This window comes from Prionailurus viverrinus, chromosome D3 (genome assembly GCF_022837055.1).
Source record: "Prionailurus viverrinus isolate Anna chromosome D3, UM_Priviv_1.0, whole genome shotgun sequence".
Lineage (NCBI taxonomy): Eukaryota > Metazoa > Chordata > Mammalia > Carnivora > Felidae > Prionailurus > Prionailurus viverrinus.
This window is the reverse complement of record NC_062572.1, coordinates 18,165,170-18,184,268: the sequence shown is the minus strand read 5'-3', so window position 1 is coordinate 18,184,268 and position 19,099 is coordinate 18,165,170. Positions and strand designations below refer to the sequence as shown.

The 19,099-nt window shown below is 45.5% G+C and overlaps 1 protein-coding gene across 1 annotated transcript in view; it reads left to right on the top strand.

The window, feature by feature from the left end:
- SVOP (SV2 related protein) overlaps positions 1-19,099 on the top strand; it is a 60,903-nt gene that overhangs the window by 40,159 nt on the left and 1,645 nt on the right. The window contains exons 9-14 of the mRNA XM_047826927.1: positions 600-673; positions 3,960-4,036; positions 7,881-7,988; positions 11,479-11,590; positions 12,495-12,576; positions 17,288-17,377. Coding sequence (XP_047682883.1) covers positions 600-673; positions 3,960-4,036; positions 7,881-7,988; positions 11,479-11,590; positions 12,495-12,576; positions 17,288-17,377 — 543 coding nt within the window. The remainder of the gene's footprint in view (positions 1-599; positions 674-3,959; positions 4,037-7,880; positions 7,989-11,478; positions 11,591-12,494; positions 12,577-17,287; positions 17,378-19,099) is intronic.

Sequence of the window (19,099 nt, the reverse complement as noted above, 5' to 3'; positions counted from 1 at the left end):
GATTCTCTCTCTCCTTCTGTCCCTCCTTTATGCTCTCTCTCTCTCTCTCTCTCTATTGCTCATAAAAAAGAAATAAACTTAAAAAAAAAGAACGTTGTAGAGCAAAGATTCAATAAATTAGCAAATTATATGAAATTGGCAAATGGGTCATTTAACTAATCAACCTTTGACACATTGGCTTCTGGTGAATTGATTTTCAGTACATTGATTTTTGTGATCTTGACCTAGAGCTGGCTTGGGAGGGCATTAAATGGTTGGATGCCCCTTGGATTGACTGTCTGCTCCCTGGGTCCATGGCACTGCCCGAGAATCCCTGGGGGTACCAGGCCCAAGGAGTCTGCTTCCTGCTATAGGGATTGCAGAATGTTTCCATCCTTGGGGAACCAAGCCTGTAGACCTTGCTGGGTCCTGGCTGGAGGGCCTCACTGGGCCGGGAGACTTTGTGCCGTGGGATCCGGTCCTGGGTTCCCGGAATCTGAGCATGTAGCCCACCAGGAGCTTCCCTCCCTGCTGTGGGTGCCCACGGTCTTAGGCTGCCGGCTGGGGCCCATACTTCTCTAGGGGAGGAGAGCAAATTGCACGTTCTTGTCTTGAAACAGGAAGACCGAGGCAGAATGAGGGACCTTTTCACGCCCCATTTTAGGTGGACAACCTTGTTGCTGTGGTTTATATGGTAAGAGCTGTTTCTTGACACCTTGATCCCCTTCATTCATGCCCTGTTTTGCTTTCTGTTTTTTTTTTTTTTTTTTTCATTTATTGATTTTTGGGACAGTGCGAGAGACAGAGTGCAAGCAGTGAGGGGCAGACAGAGGGAGACACAGAATCTGAAGCCGGCTCCAGGCTCTGAGCTGTCAGCCCAGAGCCCGATGCAGGGCTCGAACTCACGAACCGTGAGATCATGACCTGAGCTGAAGTCGGATGCTTAACCGACTGAGCCACCCAGGCGCCCCTTTGCTTTCTGTTTTTACGTGATGCACAGATAGCTCTTTGATCGTGGGCAGCAGTTGCAAAATAAAGTGGTTTGGGTATGACTTTCCTGATTTCTGCCTTATTCAGGTATCACCCGTGCTATTCTTCGTTGTTTTCTTTAATTGGACTCCCTTTTTACTCAGATAAATGTCCTTTTTAACTACGTTTTTCATTTTAATTCCAACACAGTTAACATGCAATGTTATGTTAGTTTCGGGTGTAGAATACAGTGATTCAACAATTGTATGCATTACTCAGTGCTCATCATGATAAGTGCACTCTTAATCCCCATCACCTATCTCACCCATCCCCCCAGCATCCTCCCCTCTGGTCAGTTCTCTATGCTTAAGAGTCTGTTTCTTGATTTGTTTCTCTGTCTCTTTCTTTTCCCTTTGCTCATTTGTGGTGTTTCTTAAATTCCACATAATGGATGAAATCACGTGGTATTTGCCCTCTGACTGAGATACTACGCTTAGCATTATACTCTCTCGTTCCATCCATGTCATTGCAAGTGGCAAGATTTCATTCCTTTTTATGGCTGAGTGATATTCCATTGTATATATAGACCACATCTTCTTTATCCATTCATCTATCGATGGACACTTGGGCTTCTTCCATAATTTGGCTATTATAAATAATGCTGTAGGGACGCCTGGGTGGCTCAGTCAGCTAAGCATCCGACTTCGGCTCAGGGCATGATCTCACGGTCCACGAGTTCAAGTCCTGCATTGGGCTCTGTGCTGCTGACAGCTCAGAGCCTGGAGCCTGCTTCAGATTCTGTGTATCCCCGCCCCCCCCCCACCCCTCCTCCGCTCACGCTCTATCTTGCTCTGTCTCTCAAAAATAAATAAATGTGAAAAATAAAAATAAAAAAATAATAAATAATGCTGTAATAAACATAGGGGGGGCGTATATCCTTTCGAATTAGTGTTTTTGTATTCTTTGGGTAAATGCCCAATAGTGCCATAACTGGACCATAGGGTATTTCTATTTTTAATGTTTTGAGGAAACTCCATACTGTTTTCCAGAGTGGCTGCACCAGTTTGCATCCCCACCAACAGTGCACAAGCGTTCAGATAAATGTCTTTTAAAACGCTAAAAAAAAAAAAAAAACCAAACAACTTAACAGCAGGCCATAGAGAGAAGGCTCTCCTCAAGAGAAATATAGTAAAAAGTAGCTAGATTGATGATTTGCCAAAGCTCTGAGTTACTGTACTTAATAGAGAGAGAGGCAGATGTTGAGGACTCATTAGCAAGTAAGTGAGACTAGGAAGCCATCAAAATACAGTTGACCTTCAACAGTGCAGAGTGGGGGTTAAAGGCACAGACCCCTGAGTAGTTGAAAATCTTTTGATCCCCCCCAAACTTCACTAATAGCCTCCTATTAACCAGAAGCCTTACTGATAACATTAACCAGAAGCCTTACTGATGAACACATATTTTGTCTGTTATATGTATTATATACTGTATTCTTAAAGTAAGCTAGAGAAAAAGTGTTATAATCATCTTCAAGAGAAAATGTAATTGCAGTATTTATTGAAAAAAAAAAATCTCCTTATAAGTGGCCCCTGCAGTTCAAACCTGTGTTGTCCAAGGGTCAACTGTAATTGAAAGGAAAATGATAATGCCTGCTCCCTTACTCCTCTTTTCGGGCCATACTGCCTTCGGTGTACATGGGACCCATGTTTGGGGAACCACTGATTTGGTCAACACGTGCAGCCTTAGAACTCTCAGTCCTGATCCTGGTCTATTTTCCTTAAAACGCGGCCATTCGCGATGGCTGGATGTGGGCAGGGTGGAAGGGAAGGATTTGTACAGAGTAATTACCTGAAAATCCACAACCAGTCAAATCTCAGCTATTCTTTGAACTCTCTACGAAATCATGTATGCAGCATGAATAGTGCGCAGAAGGGGCCTGGCTAACACTTTTCGGAGTTCTGGTGTAACCACTTATCCCTTTCCCTATGCGCCTTTGAGGAGAGGTGCTAATTAGCAGGGGATCGTCCTGAAAAGTGGTCAGTTGCAGGCAAGTGGGGAGGAAGGCCTTGATAATAAACAGAACTGGGCTCCAATTCTGCCCATGCATTCCTGAGAGCTGAACCAAGCATTTATTAAACACCTGCTGTATGCTCAATACAAGTGCTCAGTCTGCAGGATTTTTGAAAAGGGAGAGGAGGTGGTTGACCTAGTTAAGGGTGTCTGTCTTTGCATGCATATGACTCATTTGGGCCGAGCTGCCCAAATACCGAAGCAATTAATTAGAGACTATTTCTTGCACCCAATAAAAATCACTAAATTTGCTAGCACATATTGTAACTCAAGGAAATTTATCACCATGGACTAATTATGACAGTTCCCACATAACTGTACTACAGGATGAGAATGTTCTGGTCCTACAGACTTGAGTGTTATGGTTCCTGGGACAATCGGGAATTAATTAACTGGGTCATTCTAATCTGAAATTTTAGGGAAGTCTGCTGACTCCACACTTGTATGGGGTACACAGCAGGTGTTTAATAAATGCTTGGTGAGTTGATTCAACTCTCAGGAGTTCAAGGGTAGAGCTGGAGCCCAGTTCTCTGTATTATCAAAGTTTTTCCCTCCTCTTCCCTCTCCACATGGACCAACTTGGCCCAGAAGCCCTGACGGACGTCAGCCTTGACTGTTTTCTTCCAAATCTTGGTTCCCCAAACTTTTATTCCCTTTTGCCAATTGTGAAAAACAGCCTGGTGTTCTCTGTGATATAATACGGTTGTTGGTCTTTCAAAGGACACAGAATCACATACCTTTAACACACTGCTATGCTTTGTACCTGCCATTTTCCTGCTCAAGGGCCCCAGGAACCCCCCCCCCCCAAAGCCCCAGTGTCACCCACGTCCAAAGACTGGTCCTCGCTGCCATAGACGCAAGTCCTTCCTGAGGGGTTGGGGAAAGGGGATCTTGCATTTCTCCCATCATTTCCTTACCTTTTTTTGCTTCCTTTCTGGCAGGTTTTCCAATGCGTTTTCTTACTATGGATTAGTTCTGCTCACCACTGAGCTCTTCCAGGCAGGAGATGTCTGCAGCAGTGAGTATCAAACTCCCTTTACCAGCTAACGACTCCTACCCCCACCATACACAGTCACACACACATCCCAGCCCCTCGTTCAGCCCTTCCTGAGCCCGGCCACACACAAACGCCAGTGGCTTTGTCCCACAGACTCCAGGGAGAAAGTTTCTTCCAAATCTGAGCACAAAAGACCTGGACTGCGGTCTCCGAGATGCTCTGTAGAAACCCGAACAATCTTGTCACGACAGAAGGGACATTATAGCAGAGTCACCGCTTATGTCACGCAAAGGGCTCGATGAAGTACAACACTGAGTTTGATGGCTGTGACCCTGTGCGATAATTCTCAACGTGCATGTGAAGTTGGAGAACCGGGTAGGATCTCAACCCTGGCCACACAACGGAATCACCTGGGGCCAGTTAAACGATGCCCGGGTCAATTTACTCAGCATCTCCGGACCCGGGCGTTAGTGGCTTTTAAAAGCTCCCCCGGCGATTCTCTTGTGCAGCCGGAGGTGGGAGCCACCGGACAAAAGGAACAGCCAGAAAGCAAAGACTATATGCACATGTCTGGGATTTCAAACAATTCTGTCTTTAAAAATAGGTTCCTAGGGGCGCCTGGGTGGCGCAGTCGGTTAAGCGTCCGACTTCAGCCAGGTCACGATCTTGCGGTCCGTGAGTTCGAGCCCCGCGTCAGGCTCTGGGCTGATGGCTCGGAGCCTGGAGCCTGTTTCCGATTCTGTGTCTCCCTCTCTCTCTGCCCCTCCCCCGTTCATGCTCTGTCTCTCTCTGTCCCAAAAATAAAATAAAAACGTTGAAAAAAAAATTAAAAAAAAAAAAATAGGTTCCTAGCATTGAGCCCAGGGTGGAGGATAAAGGGATCAGGTTCTCACTTGTCTGTAGGATTTACCTGGTTATCTTTTTCATAGTAAGCCTCTATAAGCTTAGTGAATAGTTTGGTTTATTGGTGCAAGCGAGGATTTAATGAGTTGTGGCTCAGTCGCAGGTTTGGGATTTGGTTATCGACTACAGATCACATGCCCCCAACAGTGGACCCGCTTAAGCAAAACAGAGGAGGATCCAGGGGAATGTTACAAAGCAGGGGTTGGCAAACTTTTTCCAGAAAGGGCCAGCTAGTCAATATTTTAGGCTTTGTGGGCCATACAAAGAAGGAAAAAACCTGTGGACAATTGGCTAACGAACAAGCATTGCTCGTGTTCCGATAAAACCTTATTCGTGAATGTGAATTTGGGGCATCCAGATGGCTCAGCCAGTGGAGCATCTGACTCCTGATTTCAGCTCAGGTCGTGAGCCCAGGGTCATGGCATTGAGCCCTGCATCGGGCTCCTTGCTGAGCATGGAGCCTGCTTGGGATTCTCTCTCCCTGCCCCACCCCCGCTCTTGCTGTCTCTGTCTCTTTCAAAATAAATAAATAAACTTAACAAAAAAAATTTTTTTAACGTAAAAACCATTCTTAGCACGCAGGCCAGGCAGAAACAAACCGGAGACCAGATTTGGCTTCAGGTGATAGTTTGCCAACTTCTGTTAAAAGCTCTCTCTTGGGACTCCTGGGTGGCTCTGTCGGTTAAGCATCCAGCTTCGGGTCAGGTCATGATCTCATGGCTTGTGATCTCACGACTCATGAGTTCAAGTCCCACATCGGGCTCCGTGCTGACAGCTCGGAGCCTGGAGCCTGCTTCAGATTCTGTGTCTCCCTCTCTCTCTGCCCCTCCCCCACTCGTGCTCTCTCTGTCTCTCAAAAATAAATAAACATTAAAAAAAAAAAAGCCCTTTCTTCTACCTGGGCAGGAGAAGTGATACCGTGGAACAAGCCCACAGCTGGAAATCAGGGAGCCTGGGTTCCAGCACTAAGTAGCCGTGTGATCTTGGACAAGTCATTTATTCAATATTTTCTATAAGGCAGGTACTGATCTAGGTGTTAGGGTACATCAGTGACCACAAAAGACAAATATCCCGGGGCGCCTGGGTGGCTCAGTCGGTTGAGCGTCCGACTTCGGCTCAGGTCACGATCTCACAGTCCGTGAGTTCGAGCCCCGCGTCGGGCTCTGGGCTGACGGCTCAGAGCCTGGAGCCTGCTTCCGATTCTGTGTCTCCCTCTCTCTCTGGCCCTCCCCCGTTCATGCTCTGTCTCTGTCTCAAAAATAAATAAACGTTAAAAAAAAAAAAAAAAGACAAATATCCCTACCCTGTGAGCTCATGTTTTGGTGGGGAGAGAGAAAAAGAGAGAGAGAATAGCTTAATAAGTGAGGCAATGACATAGTGTGTTAGAAGGTGATGGGTTAAAGAAAAAAATTTTAGGAAAAGGTAAAATCATGCCTCTCCTACAAGTATATAATGACCGCATGTCAAAGATTTTAACTCCTCAGTTAATGAATGAATTAGTTAAGAACTGTGAAAAGTCTGAGGATTTACGTATTTTCCAGCTAACAGGTTAGGCGTGCACAGCTTCCACAGATGCCTGCAAAAGACACAACACTCCTGGATCAGAGACAAAGGACTTTGCTACTCACAGTTAATAGCAGTAGCTGGAGTATCAGCATTTCTTACACCAGTGAGGAGCTCCCATTCCCACAGGGTGATGTGAAGAGAGGAGGTCACACCTCCAAGAGCAGTGGGTTATGTTACAAGAGAGGATCTCTGAGCTTAGGGCACCCAGCTCTCTTAAACTGGATGGTAAGCCTGCCTGCTCTTGCCCTGTGGGGAGACACTAGACCATTGAAGGCCATAAGCAAACCTGTTCCTTACTCCAAAGGTAGACGCTCCCTGTCAAGGCTGTTGGTTAAGCCAAGGTCCTTGAAAAGATAGTCCAGAACAAAGAAAGTCAGTGCCTCTGCTTATAAACCATACAGAGATGTGAGCATCCATGGAGAATTGTCTACTAACACCGGAGGTCTGCTAACACCACAGGAGGTAACGACTGGTTCAAAGGAGAGTTCAAAAGATACACGTATATAGGCAATCAGAAATGCAGAAATGGCTTTACAATTAGAGGCACAACTTGTCCGTATGCATAAGGCAGTAATCAGTTGCATCACCAGACACAATTTGCATTTTGATGAACTAGAAGCCTTTGCATTAATACCAATATTCTATAACGTGCAGAGCTCAAAGATAACGAAAAGCAGGACAACCTATAAGGGTACACTAGACAAAACATTTTGCCCATTTCAAAATCTTTCACGCTGTTTGTTAACAAATGTATAGGAAAAGGAGACAGTCAAGCAGGGCAAGGGAGGTCAGGAGGGTGGGGCAGAGCAAGGGGCAGTGGGTATGTTGAAGTTTTACATGGGGGTGCTCAGGGTGACCTCCATGAGATGAGATTTAAAAAGATATAAAGGATGTGAGGAAATTAGTCATGGGATCTATAAAGAGCATCCCGGAAGAGGCGACAGCCAGTGCAAAGGTCCTGACGCAGGAGTATTGAAGGAAGAGCAAGGGTACCAGTGTGGCTCGAGTACAGTGAGCAGAGCAAGGGAGAGAGAGAAGGTGAGATCAAGGAAGTCATGAGGGCCAGGTAACATTGGTGGGGATCATCGAGGCCACCCTGGAGTCTGTCTGCCACAAACGCACCTAGCGTGTGCCATTTCTGGGCACAGCCTGCTTTCATTCTCCTACCCACCTTGCCCAGTGGTTTCATCAGCTCCAGTTTTGTGAAGAAACTGAGGCTCAGAGAGATAAAGCGCTGCTGGTTGGGATTCGAACCTGAGTCTGTCGGACTCCGGAGCCTGGGCTCTTTCCACGGTGTCCCAGCTGAATCGTACCCAGGGAAGGAGGTGTGGGGGCAGGAGGGCGTGATTCAAGTTTCTGAGAATGGCTCTTCTTTCTCCTGTCTCCCACCTTCCAGTCTCTAGCCAGAAGAAGGCGGTAGAAGCAAAATGCAGCCTGGCCTGTGAGTACCTGAGTGAGGAGGATTACATGGATCTGCTGTGGACCACGCTCTCTGAGTTTCCAGGTGAGGGAGCTGTGGGAGGTGGGGGCGGGGGCAGGGGAGCCCATGAATGTGGCCGCTGTTGATCTGGTGGCTCCACCTGGTGCTGCTGCCTGGGAGAAAATCCACTTTCTAGGGGAGCTGGAGATAGTTTTTCAACCCTTAGCTGCAAGTTGTCAAGAACTGTAAAGGCTACTTAACAAATGAAGCCGCCCGTGTCACGCTCACTGGCAGAAGACATGAGACTCCTGGGTCAGAGACAAAAGACTGTTATCCATGGCACAGCAAACAACATGAACAGCGTACTAGTGTCAGCTCCCCGTGCTCTCAAGTCCCACAGGGATGATGAGGGAGGGTCCAAGTGGATGCTACACATGCAGTGGAGTAATGGGTGTAGCTGCTGTGCTCTGACTCTTGTCCTTTGATGAGAACCCGCTCACTCAAGTGTGCACAAAAGCTGGTAATGGATGATGGTTGCTACTTAAGGAATTACCTGAGCATTCCCTACCATGTCGTGAGTGATCTAGTCCCTATATTCTTGACTCTGTGTTCCACAGTTTTCCTTGGCTTCCCAATATCTTCCTCAGTCCCTTTTTCACTTTGCTTACCTAAGGAATCCCAAGCTTAGGGAACCCAGATCTTTCATAATGGGCTGCCAGAAACTTGTCCAGCTTTTGATCTAGAGAGATGCGTCATCTTTATGGACAGTAAAACAGGCTTGCTCTTTGCTCTGGAAGGAGACGGTATCTCTATCTTCGCAAGGCTGTTGGCTATCCAAACAGAACAAAGGGCAGCCAGTACACAAAAATATAAGAGATCCATGGAGAATTGTCCCCCATCAGCACTCACACTGGAAGGACTAGTGGGGAGTCAAAAAATCCAAACCTGCACATAAAGTGAAGGTAATTTATCTTGTTCCTTTAAAAAAACTAGTAATTATTACAACAAGAGTGTCTGGTATTTATTGAATGCTTACTTTATGTATATCAGGCTCTATGCTAAATGTTTTCTAGATACATCTCATTTAGTCTTTTGTAAAATTTAGTCATTGAAATTCAAGTTAGTTAACATACAGTGTAGTATTGGCTTCAAGAGAACCCTTTGATTCATCACTTACATATGACACCCAGTGCTCAGCCCAGCAAGTGCCCTCCTTAATGCCCTCACCCATTTAGCCCATCCTCCCACCTACCTCCCCTCCAGCAACCCTCAGTTTGTTCTCTGTATTTAAGAGTCTCTTATGGCTTTCTTCCCTCTCTGTTTTTATCTTATTTTATTTTTCCTTCCCTTCCCCTATGTTCATCTGTTTTATTTCTTAGATACCACATCTGAGTGAAATCATACGAGATATGTCTTTCTCTGACTTATTTAGCTTAGCATAATACACTCTAGTTCCGTCCATGTTGTTGCAAATGGCAAGATTTCATTCTTTTTGATTGCTGACTAATATTCCATTGTGTGTGTGTATGTGTGTGTGTGTGTGTGTGTGTGTGTGTGTGTGTGTGTGTATACCTGTATACACACACACACACACATATCTCACATCTTCTTTATCCATTCCTCAGCTGATGGGCATTTAGGCTCTTTCCATAATTTGGCTATTGTTGATAGCACTGCTACAAACATTGGGGTGCATGTGCGCCTTTGAATCAGCATTTTTGTATCCTTTGGATAAATACTTAGTAGTGCAATTGTAGTAGGGTGGTTCTATTTTTAATTTTTTGAGGAACCTCCATACTGTTTTCCAGAGTGGCTGCACCAGCTTGCATACCCACCAACAATGCAAAAGTGTTCCCCTGTCTCCACGTCCCCGGCAACATCTGTCGTTGCCTGAGTTGTTAACGTCAGCCATTCTGACAGGTGTGAGGTGGTATCTCATTGTGGTTTTGATTTGTGTTTCCCTGATGATGAGTGACGTTGAGCATTCTTTCACGTGTCGGTTGGCCATCTGGATGTCTTCCTTGGAGAAGTGTCTGTTCATGTCTTTTGCCCATTTCTTCCCTGGATTATTTGTCTTTTGGGTGTTGAGTTTGATGAGTTCTTTGTAGATTTTGGATACTAACCCTTTATCTGATAACGTCATCTAGTCTTATGAAGTAGCACAATTGTTCCCATTTTACACCTGAAGAAACTGAGGCTCAGAGAGGTGTAGCAAAAACTGTTCCTGGCAACTAGCAGCTGCCAGTATCTGCATCTCTGTGCCTGAGGACTATCTCAGGAGGAATGGAAAGCTTCAGTATCTAAAAGCAAACAAACAAGGTGGCTGCAAGTGTCAGGGAGTTAACACCTGGGAGCTGCTTTCAAACGGTAGTTGCAGGAGTTGGTGGTGTATAAATACCCCAGCTTCCTCGCCCATCAGGCAGGAGAATTCTAAAATGGATATTCCATACTGGCTCCCAGAGCCCCCCAGTGGAATTCGGTAGAAATGACCCGCAGTGGTAACTTGCTTGACATGCACTCTTGCCTTCCCTTCCGCATCTTACTTTCCCACCCTCCTATTGGTTCTTCTTTGGGTTGCCTCTCAACTAAACACTTGTACCTGGGCCCTTGTCCCAGGATCTGCTTCTCGGAAAACCCAGCTAAGACGCTAAGTGTCCCACACCCGGCAGGGCTAAGCGCTGTGGTCCCACCCCAGAGCCCACGGTCTTCACTCATGACTAGGCCATCCATCTATCTTCCAAAAGCCTTCCTGCAAATAGCTCACAGTAAGAGTAGGGACTCAGAGTTAGACACTACGTTGCCAATAACCGTTTGCATGACTTCATGCACTCACCATGATTTTTCATGATTTCCATGGTGTTGCCTTTCTGAAACTCAGAACAAATTCTTACTTATTACATTTATGATTTGTTGTTTCTGTTCACTGGCGTATCCCAAGCTCCTAGCACAACAGTTCCTAACACAAAGATAGGCATTTAATTTTTTAATGAATAAGTGTGGGAAGTGGGGCTATTGAGAGCATTTATTTTGGGGGGTTGTTTTGATGATGAAGCGAGATAACAGATGTAAAAGTGCTGAGCCCACATTTAACAGTTATTATTAATAATAAGCACCATGCTGTAGTGTCTCTACTGAGGTTAGGGAATCTTATTTTTATTTAGTCCCATTTTGCAGGGGAAGTAACTGAGGCCCTGAGAACGCAAGGGACTAACGTTCACTCACATGGTCATTGGCAGGATTCAATGCCTCCAGGGTTGTTGGACTGAGGGCCTCAGTTCCCCACTGGCTGTTGGCCAGAGGCCACTTTTCGCTCCTCGCCAGGTAGCCTTCTCCATTAAGACCAGCACCTAAGAAGAGTCAGGGGGCGAGAGAATGCCAGCAAAACAGAAGCTGCAGTCTTTTATAACCTCATCTCAGAAGTGACATCCCAACGCTCTTCTATATTCTAGTCATTGGAAGCGACTTGCTGGGTCCAGCACATTCTCAAGGGTAGTGATTATACGGGGTGTGAATACCAGGGGGTGTTGGGAGCCATATTGGAAGCTGCCTGCCATGGTGCCCTGCTCTCTTCCAGGTGTCCTTGTGACTCTGTGGATTATTGACCGCCTGGGCCGCAAGAAGACCATGGCCCTGTGCTTCGTCATCTTCTCCCTGTGCAGCCTCCTGCTGTTTATCTGTGTCGGAAGGTGGGTCGTGAAACCCCCTCTCTCTGGCCAGCAGGCCCACTTCTCAGGGCATGGTCAGTGGCTCTTTGGGTCTGTAAGCTGTGGTCTGTACTCCTGGTGGTCATCTGAGAGATCCCTCCCCAGCCCCTCACTAGGACTCTTGACTCTTGACCACAGGATCGGGTTCATATTTGCGCCTCTGATGGGATTAAGCATGGGAGGGCACTTTGGTTCAGGTTTCGCCCCAACACTGTCACTTTTAGACTTTGGACATTGTCCACCAGTGAGATCACGCATACAGCTCTTTATGTATGGGTTAAAAGCATTCCTTTGTTCAATGGAAATACTTCAGGGTCCTGGTTTATAATCCCCTTTTGGAGTTTCTCCATTTTTCCATCAAGAGCCTCAAAATATGGAAGTGGCTTGTGCCTCTCTTGTTCTCGGAGAGGCCCCAGACCATACCTGATGAATCTGTGGAAGGCCTAGAGAGGAAGCTTAGACCCTGACATGGGGGTGTTCTTAGACATTTATGGGAACAGTGGAACAGAAGGTCAGGGGTCAGGATTATCCTAAAAATACTGAACAGAAGTTTGCTTTCACTGGATCAGCTGGCACCTGACTCAATTCCTGCCCCTACAAGGTTCCATCTGGATTTTCAAGTGGGTTATATCACTTCTCTCTGACCTTGCCCCCAACCTGGACTCCACAGACGTTTGCAGCTCTTACCCTGGACTTTGGAGAAAATCAAAATTTATAAAGGCAGGCCTTTAGAGATGGCCCTGGGATTGTGTGCCTGTGTGGATTGGGTGAGGGTGGGCTTTGCCCATTTCTAGGGTATAAATTCTGCCTGGGCAGATAGGACTTTGCTGAAACAAGTCAACAGAAGAAAGTACCTGCTCATCGGCTTTTTTATTTCTCTCCCTAGAAATATGCTCACTCTGTTACTCTTCATTGCAAGAGCGTTTATTTCTGGAGGCTTCCAGGCAGCCTATGTTTACACACCTGAGGTAGGAGAGGTGTCTGGGAGCAGCCGGGTCGGGGAGGGAAGGAGCTCTGCTTTCAGAAACATCCAGCCTGGGATCCTCAGCATGAGATTTATCCTTGGGCTTGGGTCTGTCTGGGTGGGAACAGTGAAGCTCTTCATTATTTCAGGCTATCTTCCCGTCTTTTTTTTTTTTTTTTTTTTTGCTTTTTGCTTATGAAAGCTAATGTTCAAGGTAAAAGTTCTGAATGGTAGTGAACCGTATAAAACCAAAAATTAAAGGGCCCCACATTCCCCCTTCCTAGACACAACCTTTTTGAATAGTTCAGTTCTTTTCGAAGCATACACTAATTTATGTTAGTGGGTGTACCAGATTGGGTAAGCGAGCAACTGGGAAGAGTTTTAATACAGAACTAATTACAGTGGTGAGGGACAAGGCTGAGGGAAACATGAACGTGACATAGCAGTGCCCCCGAGCTTGCAGTGGGGTGAAGTGGGGTGCAGTGGGGCGACTCTGCCGCCACCCAGAGTCGGTGGGATGTTGAGAGGGGAGTGTTCCAGGGTCCCAGGAGAGAGCTGCGTAGAGAGAAGTTATGACCTTCAGCTGAGGGACACATGGGACTGAGGCAGCCTGGAGGGAAAGATCAGGAGAATAAATACCCCGACCCCTCTCTTCTACCCCCTCCCATCTCCCGCTGGGGTTGCCCATTGGCTGAGCCTAACCAGAAGCCAGAAGGCCAGGGACCCCTTGGTGGTCCACATCGGCCAGCCCCAGGGCAGAGAATGAGGTGGGGAAATTCGGAGGGAAAGATGAAAGACTGTGAGCCCAGGACATAGGAATCTACTTTGTTCTTTTTAACAGTTACTAATCTATACTATATATACAATATTTACTATGTATAGTATATCCTGTATACAATATACTAATATATACCACATATTACATACTATACTATATGGTGTATATATAATATATATATTTTTTATACCTCCCTTTACTGTATTGTGTAGTATATAACTATATATTATATACTGCATTTTTTATACTATAAATACTGTATATATTATATACTATACTATATAGTATATATACATATTTTTTATCCCTCCCTTTACTATACTGTGTAGTATATAACTATATATTATATACTGCATTTTTTATACTATAAGTACTATGTCTATTATATACTATATAGTATATATATATGTATATATATATATGTATATATGTTTTTATACCTCCCTTTACTATACTGTGTAGTATATAACTATATATCATATACTCTATTTTATTATACTGTAAATACTATATATATTATATACTATACTATATAGTATATATACATATTTTTTATCCCTCCCTTTACTATACTGGGTAGTATATAACTATATATTTTATACTGCATTTTTATACTATAAATACTATGTATATTATATACTATACTATATAGTATATATATACATATTTTTTATCCCTCCCTTTACTATACTGGGTAGTATATAACTATATATTATATACTCTATTTTATTATACTATAAATACTATGTATATTATATACTATACTATATAGTATATATATATATATTTTTATCCCTCCCTTTACTATACTGTGTAGTATATAACTATATATTATATACTGCATTTTTTATACTATAAATACTATGTATATTATATACTATACTATATAGTATATATATATTTTTTATACCTCTCTTTACTGTGTAGTATATAACTATATATTATATACTGCATTTTATTATACTATAAATAGTATGTAGATTATATATTATACTATGTAGTATATATATATTTTTTATATCTCCCTTTACTATACTGTGTCGTATATAACTATATTATATACTCTTTTATTATACTATAAATACTATGTATATTATATACTATGCTATATAGTATGTATACTTTATATTATATACTGTACTTTATTATACTATATGGTTTATATATGCATATATATTATATACTTTACAGTATAGTACAGAAAAATCATAATTTTTTAGAGAGTTTATTTATTTATTTAGAGAGAGAGAGAGAGAGAATGGGGGAGTCAGTGCAGAGCCTGATAAGGGGCTCGAGCTCACAAGCCATGCGATGATCATGGCCTGAGCTGAAGTCGGACGCTTAACCGACTGAACCACCCAGGCACCCTGGACAAGTCATAAGTTGATAACAATTCTACGGATATTTGGCTTGTTTTCCAACTTTTCACTATCACAGACAGTGCTGAGGTAAACAGCTTTGTATAGTCTTGGGCACACGTATCCTTCCTGTAGAATAAATGCCAAGATATGGAATTGTTGAGTGAAAGCCTATCAACGTTACAAATATTGAGATGAGTTGAAAAATCACTTTCTAAAATGTTGTACAAGTTTGTGCTCCACACAATAGCGTCTGAGCGTGTCTCAGCTTCCCACACTCAGGGATTATGGGTTGTTTATTTTATATCTATTGTATTTTATTTCATCTTATTTTTTCAAAGTTTAGTTAAGAGAGACTGAGACAGCGCGGGGGATGGGGGGCAGGCAGAGAGAGAGGAGACAGAGAATCCAAAGCAGGTCTGAGCTGCAAGCGCTGGGCCCCATGCGGGGCTCGAACTCAAGAAACCGTGAGTTCATGACCTGAGCCGAAATCACGAGTCAGGTGCTTAACCACCTGAATCACCCAGGTGCCCCTAGTTCATCTTACTTTAGATAGAAGCAAAGGGAGAAGGAGAATACTATATACCAGATACTGTGCCAGGGGAAAGAGGGTGTCTGGATTAGCCCTCATTCCCGCAGCACCCCGGAGCCCTCGCTCTGAGTCATCGTCCTCCCCCTGCTCCAGTCCTGCCTCCTCCAAGAAGCCCTCCCAGATCTCCCCCTCCCCTGACTTCCTTGTGCATTCAGTGTCTGTGCCCCTCTTCTAATACTATGTCTGTCGATCTCGTTTGAATGGTAAACTGTGGAACATCCGCCGGGGAATACAATTACGGCAGTTAATGATGAAGTGGTTATGAGCAGTTAAGAACGAGGTAGGTATCTATATACGATGTTAAGAAGATTTCAAGACATAGCGCTGAATGGATAAAGCAAGCTGCAGAATGGTACGCTATGATACCGTTTATATTTTAAAAACGATGCTGTGTATTTTGTATACACATATTTTTTAACACATCTGGGTGGATAATTCCACACCTTATTAATAGTGGGAACCTCTGGGGAGTATTTCCTAGGAGAGGTTGTAGATCCAAGGACGGCCGGGTGATTTCATTTTTGACAAGGAGAATATATTTATATGTTGCTTGTGTCGTTGGGTGAATTAAAATATCCTCTGTAGGGGTGCCTGGGTGGCTCAGTGGGTTAAGCGTCAGACTCTTGGTTTCAGCTCCAGTCGTGATCTCACGGTTTGTGAGTTCAGGCCCCGCATCAGGCTCTGTGCCGATAGCTACAGAGCCTGCTTGGCTCTCTCTCTCTGCCCTTCCCCCGTGGGCTCACTCTCTTTCTCTCTCTCTCTCTCTCTCTCTCTCTCTCTCTCTCAAAATAAATAAACACTAAAAAATAGAAAAAAATAAAATATCACAGGTAAATGCATATGGTATGCACTCAAAAACTTTGCTGAGCGAATAAATAAACGAACGAACGTAGATGCGTATACGATCATAGAAAAACCTGGAAGGATATACATTCAAACGTGACAATGGTTATCTCTGAGTTTTGGGATCATGCGCGAATTTTATTTTTCCCTTCACATTCTTCATTCTTCCCGAGCTTCTGCACAGAGCATTGGAGTTGTTAGAGGCACGTTAGCTGCTGTAACAAATAACTCCTCAAAGGGAATGTATTGACCCAACAGCAGTTTCTCACTAATGAAACAGTCCAACATGGTGTTCCACGTTGGTGGACAGCCTCCATTTCCACAGTGATTCAGGGACCCAAGTTCTTTGCATCTTGCAACTTCATCCAGTAATGATGAACCAAGGGTGATTTTGCCCCCCAGCGGCCATTTGCAATGTCTGCAGATACGTTGGGTTGTCACAACTCAGGAGAGGCGTGCGGAAGGTTCCCCTGCATCTAGCGGGTAGGGGGCAGGGATGCTGCTAAACATCCGCCGATGCCCAGGACGGCCCCTCACCACAAAGAATGACCCACCCCCAAAGGGCCACAGTGCCAAGGTTGAAAAATCCTGCCTCAGGGCCTTGGAGTCCTCCTTCCAGCCAGCGGACTGGGGAAGGGAGTGGAGAAGACACTGCCTTGGTCTGGAAGATGCACAGGCACTTCTCACTTTGCCCGAGGGAGAGCTAGGCACGGGGCCACTCTGGGTACGAACTGAGAAACTGTGTAAGCATTTCAATCTCTGTCTCAATGAAACGCCTTGAAAGGCTGGGGCCGGTGCTGCGGGGTGAACTAATGAAAAGAGGCGGGAGAACAGTATCTGGATGCAGAATGGGGAGTGGTTCCTGGCGGAGTCTTTGGAGGCCAGCCACCCTGGGCACCGAGGACGCCTAACTGGGTTCCCACCCACAGCTTGGCCTCTCGCCCTCTTTCTCCATTGACCCTCCTATCCCCTTTGAGATAAGAATCCCCACCTGGTCTCCCACCCCTCGATGGGGTCACCAACACCCGAGTGAGCCACGCTAACTCCGGGCCCGCGGGCGTCAGTCCTATCACTCCTGAGCCAGAGTGGGGCCGGGGGGAGGATCCTGCATTTTCTCAAGGCCGCATCCATGGCTGTGTTTCAGGTCTACCCCACGGCAACTCGAGCGCTCGGCCTGGGCACCTGCAGTGGCATGGCGAGAGTGGGTGCTCTCATTACTCCGTTCATTGCTCAGGTAGGTGTCACCTCCGAATCCGGGGCTGGGGGGAGGTGGGGAGGGGCGCAAAAGCCAGAGCACAGAAAGCAGTTACACCACGTTCAGACGTCTGCAGAACCTTCCGTGCACATCATCTTCTTTTACCCTAACAGCCCCTCCTGTGAAAGGAACAGTGTTGCTTGCACATGAGCAAACGGGCTCAGAAAGGCAAAGCGACTTGCTCAAGGGCACACGGCTGGGAAGCAGAGAAGCTGGGACTCAAACCCAAGTCTTTCCTGTGCAGAAGACCCGGGGTGTGGGGGCGGGGGTGCGCCATCTGATTGGGCCAAAGACAAATTGGATGAAAACAAGAGGAAAACAAACTGTTGAAAACAACATGATTTAGTGGGAAACAGATGTCCCTGGCCATGGTTTCGGAGTTGGATAATGAGGTGTTTTTGCAGATTTTTGCAGCCCCTTGTGTGTCTTGAAGCATTTCTATCCGTTTTTAGGGATCTTATTTCGAAGTCGTTTTGCTTTTTTTAATAGCCTTTATCGCCGTTTTTTTTTTTTTTTTTTTTTTTTTTAACCAAGGTACAAGTCTCATAACGTGAAGTGAACAGTTCAGGGGCACCTGGCTGGCTCAGTGGGAAGAGCATGCGGCTCTTGAGCTCAGGGTCCTGAGTTCAAGCCCCACATTGGGTGTAGAGAGTACTTAAAGAAATAAAGTCTAAAAAATTAAAGTGAACAAGTCAGTGGCATTTAGCACATTCACAGTGCTGTGCAACCCCCACCCCTATCTAGTTCCAAAACATTGTCATCAAATAAAAGTCCATACCCCCCCCAAAGAAAAGTCCTATTCATTAGACAGTTACCCCCTATTTCCCCCTCTTCCCTTGCCGACCCCAAGGTGCATTTTTTTTAAGTTTATTTATTTGGAGAGAGAGAGAGAATGCAAGAGCAAGGGAAGGCCAGAGAGAGGGAGAGAGAGAATCCCAAGCAGGCTTTGCACTGTCAGCACAGAGCCTGATACGGGGCTCGAACCCATGGACCGTGAGATTGTGACCTGAGCCGAAGTCGGAGCCTAACCGACTGAGCCACCCAGGGGCTCCCGAGGTGCATTTTTTTTTAAAAAGGAAGCTCTACACCCAACATGGGGCTTGAACTCGTGACCCGAAGATTAAGAGTCGCGTGTTCTGCCGACTGAGCCAGCCAGGTGCCCCTGTGCGTTGTCTGTGTGTACCTATTCTGGATTTTTCACATAAATAGAATTCCGCCACATGTTTCAGCCAAGTAGCTCTGTTCTGGGCTGTTGTGTCTGGCCATTGTATGTCCCCACTACCTACTGTTGGTTGAGAGCTGGCCACGCGCCTGCAGGGGACCGAGTCGTCTTGGGGTTTCCTCTCACTGGGAGGGGGTTACTGCCCTTACCCATCTGGCAGATGGGCAAATGAGGCTGGGCTCTGCTGTTAATCTAGAAAGTCAGCAGAGGTCCTGCTCTGAGAGAGAGTGTCGTTTCAAGGAATACAGACCCTAGAGCCTGATGGGGATAGAGTTCAAATCCCAGCCCCGTCCTGAGTATCTGTGAGAACTCGAGTATGCCACTTACTTACCCCTCTTTGAGGCTCAGTTTTTCCCCTCTGCAAAATGGGGACACGTGCCTCGCTCTGTCGTGAGGACTCAATGGGATCAGTGCAGAGAGCGCTTACAAGAGGGCCTGGAGTCATCAGTACCTCCCGAAGGGTCAGTGGCATCTATGAC